The sequence below is a fragment of the Elgaria multicarinata genome, chromosome 14 (assembly GCF_023053635.1).
Source record: "Elgaria multicarinata webbii isolate HBS135686 ecotype San Diego chromosome 14, rElgMul1.1.pri, whole genome shotgun sequence".
NCBI classification, from domain to species: Eukaryota; Metazoa; Chordata; class Lepidosauria; order Squamata; family Anguidae; genus Elgaria; species Elgaria multicarinata.
Genome location: NC_086184.1, coordinates 1,854,889 through 1,873,593, shown reverse-complemented (window position 1 = coordinate 1,873,593; position 18,705 = coordinate 1,854,889). Strand labels below are relative to the sequence as shown.

Genomic DNA, 18,705 nt, shown 5'->3' with positions numbered 1-18,705 from the left:
GAACAGGAAGGGGAGCAACGCCGGAGACCCACGGAAGAAGGCAAATCGGGCATCAACCAACAGCGCACAACCCAACCCTTCTGGGAGGGGTGTCGGCGGCGCCCCTTCCCCTGGCAGGCTACAGCCAAAGATGCCCTCCTGTTTGCCAGGCCTCTGCTGCGAAACCCCAGAGAGCACGGACACGGCTCAGGTGCCTTCGGTCCTGGACGAAGGGGCAGAGCGGGGGGGGGGGCAGCGACACGTGAGATGCCGACGGAAATAAAACAGGTGAAACAAGACTGAGCTACAAAGGCGGAACGGAGTTTATTAGAAGCCCAGGTCGGGGGAGGGAGGGCAACGAGCACGTGGCACGGGGGAAGCTGGCCAGGTGAGGCCGGCACAAAAGGCCGCAGGTGGGTTGCCATCCCTGCAGGTGAGCCAAGGGGCCGGGGGCCGAGCCTCTTCTGTGGCAGACGGGCGGCTCCGTCCAGGCTGCCCCGTGCCCCGCCCTTTTGCCCCGCTTGATGGGAACACGATTCCCGCAGGCTTTGGGGGCGAGAGCTCCTTCTGAAGGGGCTTCGTTGGGGGCTGGAGCAGTCCTGCCTCCAGCCCCACCCCTCCGGCCGCACGGCCAGGCCCGGGGACAACACCCCTACGTCTCCTCCGGAGTGCAGCCATCCCGCGGGGGCTCCAGCAGCAGCGGCCGGGCTTGCTGAGCGTCCGATCCGTGCCGGCTGGCCAGCATCTTCTTGGTGGCCGTGACGAGGCGGGCGTAGCTGTCGGGGTCATAGGGGCTGGCCCCGGGGCGAGTAGAGAGCAGCGGCAGGTGGTCCCTGCGGCACGAGCGCGCGGAGCGGCGGAAGAGCGGAGGCCGGCGCTGGTTCTCCCCATCCTGCAGTGACTCGGGCAGGGGCTTGTTGCTGGTCTCGGGGAGCAGCATGATGCTGAGCACCGACAGGATGGCGAAGGAGGCGAAGACCACATGGTGGAGGAAGAAGCCGCGGCTGTGGTGGAGGTCCATGAGGGGGGCGGCGGCCTGGCCCACCGACCGGGCGGCCAGGATCAGGCCCAGCCCAGAACCCCTGCGGGATGGGAGAAGGCAGCAGAGTTGGAAGCCGGCAGGGGCGGCTGTCCCGCCCTAAACGGAGTCCTGGCCCTTCGCTAGCCAGTGCAGAAAGCGGTCAATGAAGTACGGAAAAGGGCAAGTGCTCAGGCTAACGCAGGAGCGGTCAACAGAGCGGGCAGAGGGTCAAAGCGCACTGAGGCAGTCAGCCGCAGGGTCAAGGAGGAGCCCAGGAGGCGCCAGGATCACGGAGCATCAAGCGCAGGGCAAGGCAAGAGCCACGGCCCTGGAGTGGGTGGGGCAGCGTTGCTTCCACCCCTGGCTGGGCAAACTCTGAAGGCTTTCAGCGGCAGAGGCTGCAGCTGCAAGTGAACTCTTAAGCCAAGTTCTGGGCTCCAGGCCTGCTGGCTTCTGCCTCCTGTGGACGCACACGGGCACGCATGCACACACACATGCACAAGGACATGGTAAATTCTCTCTCACCTGACCACGGTGGGCAGCACCTCGCTGGCAAACAAGACACTGAGGGCAGTGACCGCTTGTGACGCCAGAATGCCCAGGACGGAGAATGCTAGGACCAGCCAGGCCATCAGGTCTTGGGAATGGAGAGGAGAACAGGTGACTAAGCACAGGTCTGTCCTGCAGATCAATTTAAGTCGTCCCCACACCCCCAGACATTTTGGCCTACAACTCCCATCAGCCCTAGTGAGCACAGCCCATCGTAAAGGATGATGGGAGGTGTAGGCAAAAACATCCGGAGGAACCCAAGTTGCCCTCCCCAGCTTATGCAATCCAGGACATGCATGGAGAAGGTGCCCAAAGGGCAAACCTCAAGAGGTGACTCAAGCTAGCGAGTCAAGCTGCATGTGTGCCATGGTCAGGCTGGCTGTAAAAAAACGTATTTCCCCACAGCAGGGGCAAAGGATGAAGGAAGCACCCCCAAAACAGGCCAGGGCACCCCAGATGTTGGACATCTTTGATCCTTCTGTGCTGGAACCCCAGATGAGAGGAGAGCACGCCCCCCCTCTCTCTCTTTCAACCCCCACCCCCGAAAACCCACGTTCCCTCCCACCCCCCACAACTTCCAGCAGCAGTCTCCTTACACGGGGTCAGGGCCAGCAGGAGCAGCGAGGAAACGCCCGTCAGGATGGTGCTGAGCAGGAGGACCGCCCGGCGTCCAAAGCGGTCCACGGTCAGGCACAGGAAGAGGACAGCCAGCGCTTCGCTCACCGCCAGCAGGAAGTAGGGGAAGTAGAACTGGGGCGCGAAGGGAGTCAGGTTGCGGGTGAAGCAGTGGCGGATCCCACTCCCAATCAACCTGGTGAGAAGCGGAGAAATGTTGCTAGAGGCTCAGCAAATTAAGAGGCAGCTGCAGAACTGGTGAACTGCAGCCCAACGTATTTGGAGAGCGCACGGTTGGGGAAGGAGGAATTAGGGTGCAATCCTGATGCCTGCTGAGACAGGAGAAAAGTCTGGGGAAGGCTGGGAGTTGTGGGACATTTTTTTCTGGCGCAACACGCAAAGGATGGTGCAGTTAGCAGCTTGGTGGAATTCCCCAGCACAAGTTGCAAACAGATAGATGGATGTTTGGAAACAAATCGGGGGCCAATTAAAGCAGGGTGATGCCAATGCTGCGCCCTCAAGCCACCATGGCCGCACTCCTCGGCAGACGCGCCATCCCTGCCCACCTCCCGAAAACCCCAAGTGGGCTCCTTACGCCGTGAAACCGAGGATAAGGCTGTTCTTCCACACGACGCGGGTGTTCAACACCTGGAAGATGCCGTGGAATCGTGGCCGGAGCGGCCCGTCCAACAGGTCTCCCTGCTCTGGGGACGGAAGGAGAAGCTGCTATTATCCCCAGACAAGCGCACGCCCCTGCCGCGAATCGGGGATCCCGGGGCATGTTTTAATGTATGCAAGACTGTGACGCCCTCTCCTCCGGGGTGAAACATTCTCAGGCCAGCCAACGACAAAAGATAAAACAAACACCACAGTGCTGTGAAAAGTACGGAGTAAGCAGTGAGTCAAACTGGCTGCAAAAAGCAATTAAATAAAAACCTTGGGAGAGAGAGAGAGAGACAGAAATATTTCCTGGATGCCTAGCGAATTCTGCACCAGGGAAAGGGATTGTGGTGGTACCTCTCCTCCTCACGTTTGATGCCCCACCTTTGCGAATTGCTTCCAGTTATTCTCAAGTAACCGTGTTTTCTAAAGCAGCCTTCCCCAACCTGGGGGGGATCTACACTACTGCTTTTAAAGCGCTTTGAAAACGTTTTGAAACCTGTATATGGCGTGTGTCCTGGGCCCCAACAGTTGTCAAAACTGTTACAAAGTGCTTTAAAGCAGTCGTGTAGATCCCCCCCTTGGTGCCGTCTGGATGCTTTGGACTATACCTCCCAGTGTTCCTGACCATTGGCTATGTTGGCTAAGGCTGATGGGAGTTGAAGTCTGGACAGCATCAGGTTGGGGGAGGCCGTTCTAGATAACCCAGAACACCCCATGCCACCATGGGCTTCCCTCCTTCTCAAGGAGAGCCACTTCCTTTCAGCTCAGTTCAACTTTTACAGGGCCTTCGGTTTGTGCAGCCACTCAAGGCCGATGCAAGTTCAGAGATGCTGATGTGTGTCAAGGACGGCTGGGGGCTCAGCAGATCTTTGTGGCGAGGTGCAAGCCCCCCAAAAGCAGCCACGCCCAAAGAGGCAAAGGGTGTGACTGCAGCCTACGGGTTTGGGGCATTCATGAGCTTCGGCTGTTGGGTGGGATAAAAATGCAATCAATCAATCAATAAAATGACACAGGGGCCCAGGGCTTTGCAAGCAACGTGGAAGGGCTGAGATCCCCTAAACACACACACACACACACACACACACACACAGAGAGAGAGAGAGAGAGAGAGAGAGCCCCCAGCTTTAGGGTGGATTCCTGCATTGAGCAGGGGGTTGGACTAGATGGCCTTGTAGGCCCCTTCCAACTCTGCTATTCTATGATTCTATGATAAACACACTGCAGCCCCGATTGCGCCAAGCCAGAACAGAGCTCACGTGCGAACAGGTGCTCCTGGGTATAGAAGTCTTCCTCCAAGCGGACTCCATTGCCTTCGGCTAAGTCCCGCAAAGCCCTTCGACCTCTCTCCAGCTGCTGAGTGGCCAAGAGCCAGCGGGCCGATTCAGGGAACAGGGGCGGGCACCTGAGGAAAGGGGAAAGATGCAGCACTGGGGGGCGGGGTGGGGGGGCTGGCAGACAGGAGTGTTCTCCTCGGCAGTCTTGTCCTGCCAGAAGCGCTTCTCCACACCTACTTGGTTTGAGCTAGCTATTTTCCGAGCCTTTCTTGCAATCCTTCCGGGCGAGGGGAGGCGGCTACCGGAAAGGCTTTGGGAACCGCGCCCGCCTTCGCACCTCCTCAGCCCTACGGAGGTGGCAGCCCGAGCGAGTTTGGCACTGCGCAAAACCTCTTCACTGGAACACCGCCCCAGCAGCACCCTTCTGCTTAAGGGCGGAGGGAACACGCTGGACCCGGCGGCACCCCAGCAACACCTCTAGCTGCTTCCTGGGGACTGATGCAATAAGAAAGGGTGCGGGTGTTTGAACATCGCCTGGGCCGCAGATCACCATGTTGAGGTTGCAGGAGCGTTCCTCCAGGTCGCGAAGAAATGACCCTAACCTTCCTGGCCGCTGCTTCCCACATGCCAAGGTCCCCCGTGCCCCTTGGGGTACCATGTCCGTGGACACGTTCCTTTTAGCGGGTGGTCAGAGGCCACTGCAACGCCTGCCAGACGAACGGCAAACGTCTGGCGCACCTGTTTCTCTCTGCTCAAACGCTGTGAACCGGCTCCTCATTCTAGAAGCCTCCTCCGTCTCCTCACCACCCACACGTGACGTCTCCATCTCTCCTCGCTCAGAGTCATTTACGCCACAGCCTCACCCCTTTCCCGCGTTGGCTCATGCTTGCAAATGTGGCCACACCCCAACATCAGGGCAGCCACCCGCTTTACGAAATTAACTGATTTTAGTTTTTTAAAACCTAAGAAAATTGTGGCTGCAGCCTTCGCAATCTGAGTGGCCGTTACGCGTTCCTATAAAACGCAGAATTGTTACATAGAATCCCCACTTTGGGATGGAATTTCTCAAGAAAACGCGCCCGTTTTACAGAAAAACCCAACGTGCTACGTTGCAAGGCTCCTGCCCCTCAACTTAGCATCTGGGGGGCGGGGCGGGGGGGCGAGCGGCACACTTACCACCAGCAGGCAGCCAGCAGAGCCAGCCCCAGCGTGATCGCCCCCTGGAGGAGCCGCCACTCCTTGCATGCCGCGGCCAGCCCCGGCAAGAGCACCTCTCCGGCCACCCAGAAGAACCCAGCGCTCATGGTGACCACCAGCCGGTGGGGAGGATCACACAATTCCAGCCCTGGGAAGGAAGCACAGGGAGATGCAGAACAAATGAAAAGGAGCAGGCAGAGAGGGAAATACAGCAGAGAGGGGCACATGGGTAGGTGGGTGGGTGGTTGGGCAGCAACTACCGGGGTCTCAGTTTCGGCACAGACTGACCAGTTTCTCCAACTTGTTCTCTTGTTTCCATCTTGTTCTTCCTTGCTTCTGCATCCAATTTCCCCAATCTGGCAACCTCCAGAGATGTTGGCTTATAACACCCGTCATCCCTACCAGCACGGTCACTGGCCATGCAGGTTGGAGCGATAGGGCTTGTAGTCCAACATATCTGAAGAGCACGAGGCTGGGGGAGCCTGGCCAAGAAAAAGGCCCTCTTGAAGCACAGCCCAGATTTGGCTGCTGCTCCATTTCTCCGTCTCCTTTTATTGCTTCTTTTTAGCTTACATTTGTGGTTGAAAGTGAAACATTTTAGCCTTGTATCACACGTGTATTTTAAACTCTGATTTTTAATATTTCTGTATGTAAACCACTTCGAGGTCGTACTAGATTACATAGTATAGAAGAATCCCTAATAAATAATAGAGTAAGACCCCTTGGTCCCACGTCAGCTTTTGGAGCAAGCGAGAGGCTGAACGGAGGAGGGCCAACTGATCTGTGAACCACAGAAGCTTGTGACTCTCAGTTCACTGTTCCAGGGAGATGCAGCAGCCTGAGGATGCCCCAAGAGAACCAGCAAAAATGTGTTCCCCTGGAACTCATCCACATTGACAGGATTTATTAGGTTAGGAAAATGGCCTCTGATTCATATAACTAAGCCCAGAGTCCCTGGTCATTCTCCCGCCAGAAGCCACGGGCTGCTAAACTGGGAGCAAAGGGCTAGCAAGAGCGGCTCAGCTTGTTCCAAGAACAGAGGCTGCCTTTGGAAATACTAGCCAAGAGCTATTCACATGGCGAGTACTAGGGATAGGGCTTTCTCAGTGGTGGCCCCACATCTTTAGAACTCCCTCTCCAGGGCGATACATGTGACCTCATCACTGCTGGCTTTAAAAAACAACCTGAAGACACATTTGTTCCAGTCTGCAATTGGTGTTCACTACTGGTGTGTGTGCACGCCTTGTGTTTCATTGTTATAGTATGCTTTTGTAGTATTGTAAAACACCTTGTGAGGGCAGCGCATCCTGAAAGGCGGATTAAAAGAGGCAGACAAACAACACATCAAATCTATGTGCCATGGACCAATGCTACTTTGGTACCAATCAGGGATGCTACTTTGGTACCAATCAGGGATGCTACTTTGGTACCAATCAGGGATGCTACTTTGGTACCAATCAGGGATGCTACTTTGGTACCAATCAGGGTTGCTACTTTGGAACCAATCAGGGATGCTACTTTGGAACCAATCAGGGATGCTACTTTGGCATCTTGTGGAGAATAGCCCATCTCTCCCCCTCTCTCTTCCTGCTTTCCTTTAAGAGGTTCCCCTAATGGACAATCACAAAATCTGCAGTGCCCCTCCTCTAAGCGCCCATTCTTCCATCCCAGAAGGCAGGGTGCCACTCACTTGCGACGTAGAGGGAGATGAAAGTTCCAGCCAGCATCATCCCAAAGAGCATCCGTGTGAGAACAAGCATCACATAATTCACGGCCAGCCCCACCGCAACACCCAGCGGGACAGAGAGCGTCAAAGAGATGATGAAAGTGGTCCGGCGGCCAAACCTAGAGAATGAAAAGTGGGCAAGAGGGAAGAAAGAGGGCAGTGAGGGATACTGCAAAGCAGCTTGGGAAGGAACCCCCACCCCCTCCACCCCTGCTGCCATTTGACTCAATTGTTCCAGTCGCCGCTCAGCACAGTTGCCAATCCAGTGACTGCTCCCTTCTGGAGCAGACCAAGGGGACTGGATTGTAACTTCTTCTTTTTTAAGGTCGCCTTTTGCAGTGTCTTTTGCGATGCAACTTGGGTCTCTGGCTTTTCTGCATTCACCTGACTGCTGAAGATCATTTATGGGACTCCTCAAACTAACTAATGCCCCAAACTAACAAATTTCCAGTGAGCACACAATTGTCAGAAACACACCTGATTCCAGAGCAGTCCAATTTTGCAGGATGATTCATTATCACTGGCTCTCTCAAGCCTGTGGCAGAAGACTTTCGTCTGTCTAAACATGCACAGGATTATGCCTTGAGTCTTGCTTTTTAGACAGGCAGCCCAGAAGCATATAGTGTGTGTGTGTGTGTGAGTTTGTGTGTGTGCGTGTGTGTGCAGGGGGGGGGAGCCTGGGACAAAGGAGTAGCCAGGCGCAAGTGCAGCAATCCGCTACCTCAAACACAAAAACAAGCATCCAGTCCTCATCAAGGAGCCGCAACACACAGGAATCTCAAGGGAAGATGAAGGAGGGGGGTGGGGTTGAGGGAGGGGCACCTCACCTGTCGCAGGCCGAACCAAAGCCCAGGTAACCGAGGAACCATCCCAGCAGGTAGGTGGTTTGTTCCAGCGGCACCAGCCACTGCTTGGAGCACACCAGGTCCCACTGCAAGAAAGGAGGGGGCGGTGAGGTCAGCTCTAGGCCAGGCTGGTGGCATCGCCTGGGCGGCTTTTCCACAGGGTTCGGCAGCTGGCAGCCCTCCAGGTGTTTTGGCCCACACCTGCTGTCAGCCAGTGGTAAGAGGTGGTGGCAGCTGGTAGGAGAGGTCTTTCAGGGGGTGTTCCCTGGCACCCAAAGGCCCCCCTCCGGGGCTTCCTCCAGAGCCGGGGTGGAGGTTTGGGGCACGCTTGACTTCTGGAACTGACCCCCCCCGCGCTGTTTCCGCCAGAGCTGAGAAAAAGGCACTCTGCACATAGCCAGAGGCCCCCTTCCGCCCTCCCCCTCTCCTCGCGGCTGCCAGCCCGCGCCCCGCACCTGGGTGACGACGGTGGTGCGGAGGCCGGCCTCGGGCAGCGCGTACTGCCAGCCGCGGGTGCAGGGCCCGGTGCGGTTGGGCGGCGGCCCGAGGGCGCCCCCGGGCGGCGGGTAGCGGTACAGCAGGCAGGCGCTGCCGGGCGGCGCCGACACGTCGAGCAGCTGCGGGCCGGAGGCGTTGCGCAGCGCGGGCGGCAGCAGCGCCGGGTCCGGGCGGCAGCGGTGCGGCGGCGTGGCGGCCAGCAGCAGCCCCGCGGCCAGCCCCAGCGCCAGCGGCACGTTGGGCAGCCACGAGGCGGCGGCCAGCAGCCGCGCGCGCCGGCCCCAGCCGCCCGCCGCCCGCAGCAGCCGCCCGTCGAAGTCCATGAGCCGCGGCCCGAGCGGGAGCCGGAGGGCTGGCGGGCGGGCGGGCAGGCAGGCGCGCGGGGCGGGGCGCTTAAGGAGGCCGCCCGGGAGACGCCCCCGGGGCGCGGCGCAGGTGGGCGGACCGACCCCGGCTGCCCGCGCGGCCCCCGCGCCCGGCCTCTCCTCCTCCCTCGCCCGGGATCACGCCAAGTGGGAAACACCCCCCCCCCCCAATCCCACTCGCCTCACCCGCCCAGTATCCTGCCTCCGAGCAGATTCCTCCGGGATTTACCGATGCCCCGTGTCGGCTGCGCGCAGCAACTGCTCTTCAGAGGCAGACTGCTCCTGCCCAGGGAGGCTCCACTCCTAACTAGCGCCGATGGCTAATTGCGTAAGGGGAGCCCTGAGGGGTCCGGCCCGAGGCCCGCCTCGACTGGCACCATCCCGTCACCGCCGGATGCCTCGGAGAGGGCGCAAGCAGAACCTGAGCGCTCCCCGCTCTTGCCTGGCAGGACCCGTCTTAAGAGATAGGCTGCCTGTGGCTATGAGGTGGGGTGGGGGTGTTCTCAGCCCTTGGGGTGGCCAGCGAAGGGCTGCGTGTGCCTCAGACACGGGCTGCCAGCAGTGCCGTTTGGCTCCATCCTCAGGTCCCCTCCCTAGGACCACCACCTCACCAGCTGGTCAATTTCTTCAGGGCGTCAATTCCTGCTTCTGCCCACTTTATGCTGTTCTGGGGGACCTTTTAAGAAGAGAGATGTGGGAATCTAACTGGAAACGCCCCCCTTCCCCCCCCCCCCCTCAGAGCACATTAGTGGGCCATTGCAGACGTGCCGGGGGAATTGGCTGCCTAGCTTCTCTGTGGAAAAGGAAGGACACTCTGCCAGATTCCAGCTGGACATCAGGAAAAACTTCCTGACTGTTAGAGCAGTACGACAATGGAATCAGTGACCTAGGGAGGTGGTGGGCTCTCCCACACTAGAGGCATTCAAGAGGCAGCTGGACAAGCATCTGTCAGGGATGCTTTAGGGTGGATTCCTGCACTGAGCATGGGGTTGGACACGATGGCCTTGTAGGCCCCTTCCAACTCTGCTATTCTAGGATTCTATGCAGCTGCTCAGAGACCATCTCCTTTAACACACCACCTCCCAGGGGCAGGATCCAATGCCAGGCCTGGCCCTCTGCAGATACTAAATGCACCACTGATTTTTATTTATTTATTTATTACATTATTATACCGCCCAATAGCTGAAGCTCTCTGGGCGGTTCACAAAAATTAAAACCATAATAAAACAAACAGTTTAAAACACAAATATAAAATACAGTATAAAAACTACAACCAGGATAAAACCACGCAGCAAAAATTGATATAAGATTAAAATACAGAGTTAGAACAATAACATTTAAATTTAAGTTAAAATTAAGTGTTAAAATACTGGGAGAATAAAAAGGTCTTCAGCTGGCGACAAAAGGAGTACAGTGTAGGTGCCAGGCGGACCTCTCTGGGGAGCTCATTCCACAGCCAGGGTGCCACAGCGGAGAAGGCCCTCCTCCTAGTAGCCACCTGCCTCACTTCCTTTGGCAGGGGCTCACGGAGAAGGGCCCCTGTAGATGATCTTAAGGTCTGGCCAGGTACATACGGGAGGAGGCGTTCCTTCAAATAACCTGGCCCCAAACCATTTAGGGCTTTGAATGTTAATACCAGCACTTTGAATCGGCTCCGGACCTGGACTGGCAGCCAATGAAGTTGTAAAAGGACTGGTGTAATGTGGTCTCGCCTGCCAGTCCCTATTAGTAAACGGGCTGCCCTGTTTTGTACCAGCTGAAGTTTCCGGACCGTTTTCAAAGGCAGCCCCACATATAACGCATTGCAGTAATCCAAGCGAGAGGTTATCAGAGCATGGATAACTGTAGCTAGGCTATCTCTGTCCAGATAAGGGCAGAGTTGGTATGTCAACCTAAGCTGATAGAAGGTGCTCTTTGCCACTGAGTTCACCTGGGCCTCAAGTGACAGTTCTGGATCCAAGAGCACCCCCAAACTACGGACCCGATCCTTTAGGGAGAGTGCAACCCCGTCCAAGACAGGGCAAACATCACCTCGCCGGACAGATGAACCACCCACTAACAGTACCTCCGTCTTGTCTGGGTTGAGTCTCAGTTTGTTAGCCCTCATCCAGTCCATTACCGTGCCCAGGCACTGGTTCAGAACAGCCACTGCCTCACCTGGGTTTGATGAAAAGGAAAGGTAGAGGTGGGTATCATCCGCATTTTGATGACACCTCGCCAGGGTGAGTGAGAGCCCCTCTTCCACTGGGTCAAGGTGGAAAGGAAGATAAGGCTGAATCCAGAACAGAGAGGGTAGTGAGGTCATCAGGCTGTATAACCCCCCGGAATAAGGGTGTTTAAAATAAATGGATAAATAAGCAAGCAGACAGACCTGGAAAGTATTGGGGCTTCAACACATCAGTTGCACCTAAGACAGACTTAGGCTGAGTTCGGACGACACACAAATCAACGGTTGTTTCCCGTTCTGTTCCTGTTAACACACACACGGTTGATTAACGTGTCGTCCGAACTCCGCCACAGACTGATTCTAAGCAGGGTTTCTGGAGGAAAAGGGATCCTTGCTTCTCTTGCAAGAATCACCCCTTTGCCCAGTACTGCCTTCCAATGACATCTGTACCACTCAAGCCAACTTGCCGCTTTGGTTTCCTAGATTAAAATTCCAGGCCTGCTTCCCTATTAGATGGGAGTTTTCCATGCTAGTCTGTACAGCAGGACTAATTGCTGGAGGTGGATATTTGCAGTGGCTTTTTAAAAGGAGGAGAAAGCCCCCACCCATCCGCTATGGCGTAAAAACGCACAGACCTTGCAACGCAATCCATCACCCGCAGCCGAAGGCTCTCCAGAACCGCCTTGCCCCAGAGTCACGTGATCCAGGAACCTGTTAGCCTTCCCTGGCTTCCTTCCCATTGACCTTTTCCTTCTCCTTTCAAGTGCGGGGAGAAGGGGGAGGGAGGGTTCCCTCTGTTGCAATGCTGTCCTAGGTGGTGGTGTTTCTGGAATATTGGAGTCTAGGGAGCACATGGGCAGAGAAGGCGAGGTGCTCTTGGAATGGCTTTTTTGCCCACTTAAGGCAGTTGAAAGAGCTGCTAACCTTGCATACCTGTTGGAACTTTGTAGAGGTGAGCTGTTGTTGATCAAAAGGCCTTTTGTTCAAGGTGCTGCCACCTCCTCCCTCCTCGCCTGTAATGGGGCTCTTATTGTTGGCTCAGCTGGGCTGGGCATTTGCCTACTCAGGGAGAGGGCAGTTGGGAAAGGAGGTGGGGAAATGTTAGGGCTCCAGCAGAAGCTCAGCCAGATAAACAGAGCAGAACTCGCTCATTCCAGTCAAACAGCTTTCCATCAGCCACTTCTGTGACTTAATCCCACTTCACATTTAATTGGAAAGGGTTTGACAGGCGCTGCTGTACTTGCCTTCAACCGCCCCCCCCACCTACCGTGAGAAGTAGCCCCCCCTACTATTCCCCCCTAAACAGCTGGGGGAGCAAGGTGCCCTCAAGCAAGTTGCTGCAGATCTCTAGGGGGGTATAGAACAGCGATGCTGAACCCCACTAGAGAGCTCTCTAGTCCATCGTCCTGTTCCACAGATGTCCCACTGGGAAGTCCACCAGCCGGCCGTGAGCAGAACAGCAGCACCACCGCTCGTGGTCCCAGGAACTAGCTTTGCTAGACCTTCTACCTCTGAACTTGGGGTTTGCATATAGCCATCATTCATGCCAGTTTTAAAATCTCTTCATTGGCTGTCAATTAGTTTCTGGGCGAAATATAAAGTGTTGGTTATCACCTTTAAAGCCCTACATGGCTTGGGTCCAGGCTACCTGCGGGATCGCCCTCTCCCGTACAATCCGCCCCGCACACTCCGGTCCTCTGGGAAGGATTTACTCCAGTCAACAAAAACAAGGCTGACAACTATTACTCAGAGGACCTTTTCCTCTGCCGCTCCCAGATTATGGAATGTCCTGCCGGAGTAGACTTGTCAATTTAAATGTCTTTTAGCATTTAAGAAAGGTATAAAGACCGATCTCTTCCGGCCGGCCTACCCAGTTGAATTTTAAGATGCCTTTTAATAATGTGCTGCTTTTAATGATGTATTAGTTTTGAATCTTTTAATTATATGTATTTTATGGCATTTGCATTTGTGTTGTACCCCGCCTTGATCCGGAGGGAAAGGCGGGTAACAAATAATAATAATAATAATTATTATTATTATTATTATTATTATTATTATTATTATAGCCATGGAGAGCCTTCTCTTCCTCCATGAATTTGTCTAATCCCCTTTTCAGAGCTGTCCAAGTTGGTGGCCAACGCTACGCCTCGTGGTAGCACATTCCATCCCGAGCCAGAGCCTTGGCCTCTCTACTCCAGCATTGCCAACACGGACTGGCAGCCACGGCTCCCCAGGGTTTCAGGCCGGAGTTTTCCCAGCCCTTCCTAGAGATACCGAGGATCGAACCTGGGAAGCAGGGGTTCTACGTGGCCACCAGGTATCGTCTCCCCAAGCTGATCACTTCACATCACAGCCGGCCATGTTAATCCTCAGCATGTGACAAAAGGAAGCAGAAAAACCAGGCCCTGCAAAACTGTGTTCATGGGTTAATAATTCCACCCATTTAAACATCACCCCAGCTTTTGATAGTGGTAGCCAACAGGTGTGACCGGTCCTGGGACTTGAGCTGAAGTTCTCTTAAGTAAAGCAACTGACCCATGAGTCAGACCATCTGTTGCAGCTTTCCCCAACTTGGCGCCCTCTGGAGATGTTGGACTGCACCTTCTATCATCCCCAGCTAGCGTGGTTAATGACCTAATCTGGCCAGAAGCACCTCTCCAAGAATTCAGATGGGGCATTTTTCTGACACTGGAATCTGAGATTCTTTGACGTGTGGTGTGCGGAATTGTGGGGTCTCTGCAGGCAGATGTTCCCTTCCCCGGAACTATCTAGCAGCAGCCAGCCCATCTGGTGATGGCGGATGGAAAGATGAGAAGCAGGGCCAGCCCCACGTGGCCCCTCTTTAGTCTGAACTGTTTCTGTTCCAGCTGCCCATTGGAAGGCCCATATAACATTCAGAATCCGTGCCTGTGTTTACTTCATAGAATCATAGTAGAGTTGGAAGGGGCCTCTAAGGCCATCGAGTCCAACCCCCTGCTCAGTGCAGGAATCCACCTCAAAGCACACCTGACAGATGGCTGTCCAGCTGCCTCTTGAAGGCCTCTAGTGTGGCAGAGCCTACGACCTCCCTATGTCATGGGTTCCATTGTTGCACTGCTCTAATAGGAAGTTTTTTTCTGATGTCCTTGTTTTCCTTTTCCCTCCGCATCCCTTTTTTCTCTTGTGTCATGCCTTTTAGACCGTGATCCCGTGGGTAGGGACTGTGGAGTTATTCATTTTTATGTTAGCTGCTCTGGGAGTCTTCAGCTGAAGAGCACGGGTGAAATCCTTCAGACAAATAATCAACGATGCCCCTGCCATGTTCCAAATGGAAGCATTTTCTTTGTTTGGCTTTACGTGACCCTTCCGTCTGTCCTTTCAGCCTACTCCCCCTGAAAATGTCCCCTCTGTCCTTCCCCTCTTCCCTAGGACTTGCAAGAAGTTCTTGTGGTTTTTACATGGGGCAATTTCTGAAGGTGACCGTTGCATCATGATCCTCCCTTAACCATCTTGCAAAATCCTGAGTGCCTTAAGCCACGAACGTTCATTCTTCCTGATGATGAAATGGAAGAAAGAGCCCTTTTGTAATCTTTGCAGCCAAGGCCAAAGTAAACGTACCTCACAGGGGAATGGTGTGGACAAAAGGGCCCTTTGAGGAAGGACAGGTGCAAAAGTTGCAAACAGAATCGCCTCCTGGCCTTGTACTTGGGAAGCGACACAAATTCATCATGTTTCCAGAATAGCAAGATTGTCCACATATTCTTGTGTTTCCCCCGCAAGCACCAGCGAACCCTAAGGGAGTACTTTCACTGTAGCTCCATGGCAGAGAGCCCTTGCTTTGCATGCAGAAGGTCACAGGTTCAATTCCCGGCAGCATCTCCAGGTAGGGCTGGAAAAACTCCTGGCTGAAATTCTACCAGTTGGTTTCAACAATACAGGCCTACAGAGACCAAGGGTCTCTGACTCAGTCTCTGGCAGCCTCCAGTGTACTTCTTTGTCAGAGCAAATGCCTAAATAGTTGGGTGCCTCTACAGCACCTGCTGCTGCCATCCTTCTTGGGGACCCGTGTGACCACTTGTCGTCCGCAGAGGGGTTTTGAAAAGTAGCTGGAATTTCGGCCAGGGTTGACCAGGACAGTGCTGGGCAGGCGCTCAGACTGGCTGCTGCGAGTCTCTGGCGACACCAAGTGGTGGAAACCTCAGGTTTGCCCTACACTCATTTCGACTGTCAGGAACTCAAGAACCTGAATTTGCGCCTCCACACCCATGAAGCCAGGACACTTTCCCACAGAGCCCCGGACCTATTCCACAGAGCCACTAAATGACCACCATTGGTTCCAGTGGAAGGTTTTTATCTCGGTTTAATTGCCATGCAGGAAGCAATTTTCCAGGGGGATTGCAGCTGGGGTGGAGAGGTTAATTCTTCCCTTCCGACATGCCCCACCCCCTCAAAAACCCTTCCCCTTTATTTTATTTATTTCCTTTGTATACTGCCCCGTAGCCGAAGCTCTCTAGGCGGTTCACATAAGATAAAAACACTTAAAAACAATATACAAAATTTAAAAGCCACAAAAACGTACAATATACACATACATTTAAAACCATGGCAATGAAGTTTTTCCATTGGTTTGGGATTATCTGGGCCAGAGTGCAAATTAATTGAAGAATGCATTTTAATTGAGATGGGTTTATGCGAGACATTAATTGGCTGGCTTTATCTCCTGTAAATTTAAATATACCCTACTAATGATTTCTTCATTTGCATGCATGCATGCTTCTATGCAGATCTTTTAAGTGCTTGGCAACACTCCTGCCAGTATTTGTGGTTTTGTGTTTGCAATAATTACATAGGCAGATTAGAAGCCTTATTCCGCACATCAACCATGCACAGGAGTAGGAGGGATGTACTTCTTCCATTCAGCTCAGAATAGACCTACGGAATTCATTGCTTCAGCAGCCCTGGACCTCTCTTCCCAGGGAACTGCATCACCTCCCTGGGTGCCTGCCCAGGCATGGCTCCCCTGGCAGAAACCGGGGCCTCGGTAAAGCTTAGCCGTGCTGGGCAGACTGAGTGGGCCACCAGGACGGCTTGTACGGTGACTTTTGAGTGGCTGGAGGGACGTCTCAGTGGCATGTGAGTGTTAAGAGTTAAGCCCCGGGTTAGAGACTGGGCTACCCAGGCAGGAACCGGGGCCTTGACAGAGCTGTGCCTCCCCAACCCTAACCTAGGTCTCAATCCAGCCCTCCAGGCGTCTCGGTGGCCATGTCCCCTTCCCCTGGTTCCACCCCGCCTTTATTTGACCACTGATAGTTTTGTAGCTTCCTGGCTTTTGTGCAGTTCCCCCCCCTCATCCTAAGAGGTTGACATACTTCTCCGAAGGCTGAGTGAGTGGCTGTCAGCTAAAATAGGTTGGCATTGGGGGGGAGGGAGAACATGGCCCCTGAGAGCTTCTCACCTTTGTGTTGGCCTGAATTGCATGCAATGGTTTTGGTTTGCTTTAGAAGTTAACCACAGAAGCTAGTGTTAAGTCCTTTAAAATGATTTGCCTTCCCAAGCCATATCAGGCCTGCCATTTCTGGTTCATTTCCCTTCCCAGACGTGGTGCTGGTTTACGTTAACTTCTTTAATAAAAACTTGTGGTATAAATCTACTATGTATTATTATTGCCCTGTTCATGAAAGCTCAGGGCAGTTATTGCAAGATTAAAGCACAAGACAGCAGCTTATATTCAAGGCCGTGCATTTTATATGGTTAAAAGCACATGTGTAAATTTGCATAACGATGGCTAATTATTTGTTATCCGTTCTGTTTCCACTAGTCACAACACAGGGAAAGGCAGGCAAGCAGGCAAAGAGGGATGTAGATCAAGATTAGTTGATCTTTGGGTTTGATGATCCTTATCACACAGGAGGAGGTTGGACTAAAATACATAGGAAACAGCCTTGCATCAAGTCAGACCCTTGGTCTGTCTAGCCCAATATTGTCAACACTGACTGGCAGCAATGTCTCTCCATGGTGTCAGGCAAGGTGGTGTCTTTCCTTGCACTGCCTGGAGATGCCGGGGGTTGAACTTTCTACCCACTGAGCTTTCTCCCTACTCTCCCTGAGATATTCAGTAGGATGGAGGCAAACATTTGCCTTGCCTGCCAAAGATGGAAGTTTGTGTATTAATGGAGACAGAGCTGAATGTTGGGGATTTGGGTTCAGACCTCACCCAAGACATGGACACAGGTCATTCTCAGTTCCCCCTCCATAAAAAAAGACATGTACCAGGACTAGTAGTACAAGAGTAGAATCCTAGAATAGGGTAGAATTGGAAGGGGCCTCTAAGGCCATCGAGTACAACCCCCTGCTCAAGACAGAAATCCACCTTAAAGCATCCCTGACAGATGGCTGTCCAGCTACCTCTGGAATGCCTCCAGTGTGAGAGAGACCATAACCTCCCTAGGTAATTGGTTCCATTGTCATACTGCTCTAACACTCAGGAAGTTTTTCCTGATGTCCAGACGGAATCTGACTTCCTGTAACTTGAGCCCTGTATTCTATATCCTGCATTCTGAGATGATTTGGAAAAGATCCTGGCCTTCCTCTGTGTAACAACCTTTCTAGTATTTGAAGAGTGCTCTCATGTCTCCCCCTCAGTCTTCTCTTCTCCAGACTAAACATGCCCAGTTCTTTCAGTCTCTCTTCCTAGGGCTTTGTTTCCAGACCCCTGATCATCCTGGTTGCCCTCCTCTGAGCACGCTCCAGCTTGCCTGCATCCTTCTTGAATGTGGAGTTATGTGGAGTACAAGCCCTGGATGTCTGAACAAGATGAGTTGCCCCTCTCCAAGGGGATGCAAGCAGAAACACCCATGCAAAGCAGGAGAAATTAAGAGCCCGTAAGAGACGCTGCTTGTTTTTTTTAGAAAAATTTATTTATGAACATTATCTCTTGAGGGACAACAGCATCTCTGCGCTTCTCTCTGTACATGCAACTGTAGAAAATAACATCTGTATTCACTTTGTCTCTTTCTGCAGGAAGTTGTACAGCCAAAGGACAGCCGGTGTGGTGGCGGGGTGGGTGGGGGTGTGGGGGCTGCGGCAGCACCAGCACTGCCAAACAATATGTACACAAACTACATTGGTAAAAAAAAATTACATTGTTACATTACAGACAACGCACCCTGCCGCTGTTTTAACCCCACATTCTACGCAAGTTGCACTAGTACAAATAGAAGGGGGAGAGAACTGACCTGTGAGAGTTATTTACATGTATATATACACTGCCTGGTAGAAGCATTTTAACAAGGAGGGGAATTTACACAGACGTCCAAATCAACAGAGGGTGTGACGTTAGGCTCCTGCCATTATCCTGGGTTTAAACATGGGGCTTTAGAAAGTCCTTTCATCAATGGCCATCAAAGGAAGTAAAGGAAACAAGCAGGGCTTAAGCATCGCCACACAGGGGTGCGTCTCCTCCCACGTGGGTTCAGAAAGAAGGCGTCCTTTTGCACGTTCTGAGCAGGGTAAGCGAGCTAAACCAGCCATCCCTTCTCCCAGCTCTGAATGGGGCAGGGGGTGGGACGGGGGACTGCACAGCGCTTTCCGATTGTCCTGTGCAAACCCAGCATGAAATGCAACGAGTGTTTCTTTGGGCCGAAAACACCCCACGCCACCCACCCACCCCGAAGATTCTCAAGCACCGCAACTTCAAGGGCTTAGATGCAAAGTCTCTCCTCGCACACGGGCACACGCTGCGGAAGACGCGAACTGCGCGTAGTCAACAGCCCGAAGCGGCTTGCTTTGGTGAAGGTCTGATCGGCCACAAGCCAGGGAACTGGAGGA

General features: G+C 53.7%; 1 protein-coding gene across 1 annotated transcript; it reads right to left on the bottom strand.

The window, feature by feature from the left end:
• Window positions 1–359: 359 nt before the first annotated feature.
• Window positions 360–8,690, bottom strand: SLC22A31 (solute carrier family 22 member 31). The gene is made up of 9 exons (XM_063141136.1): window positions 8,325–8,690; window positions 7,852–7,955; window positions 6,989–7,143; window positions 5,278–5,446; window positions 4,084–4,229; window positions 2,760–2,868; window positions 2,146–2,360; window positions 1,526–1,637; window positions 360–1,061 (listed from the first exon to the last, which is right to left on the bottom strand). The coding sequence occupies exons 1-9, from the start codon at window positions 8,688–8,690 to the stop codon at window positions 632–634; spliced, it is 1,806 nt and encodes a 601-aa protein (XP_062997206.1). The 3' UTR covers window positions 360–631.
• Window positions 8,691–18,705: the final 10,015 nt, after the last annotated feature.

What these genes read in the sequence shown, in the direction of transcription:
- SLC22A31 (XM_063141136.1), bottom strand. Translation starts at nt 8,690, where the DNA reads ATGGACTTCGACGGGCGGCTGCTGCGGGCGGCGGGCGGCTGGGGCCGG. An exon ending in TTTGGTTCGGCCTGCGACAG is followed by an intron (nt 7,144 to 7,851) that starts GTGAGGTGCCCC and finishes TTCATTCTCTAG; the next exon opens with GTTTGGCCGCCGGACCACTT. An exon ending in CTGCTGGCTGCCTGCTGGTG is followed by an intron (nt 4,230 to 5,277) that starts GTAAGTGTGCCG and finishes CCCTTTCCTCAG; the next exon opens with GTGCCCGCCCCTGTTCCCTG.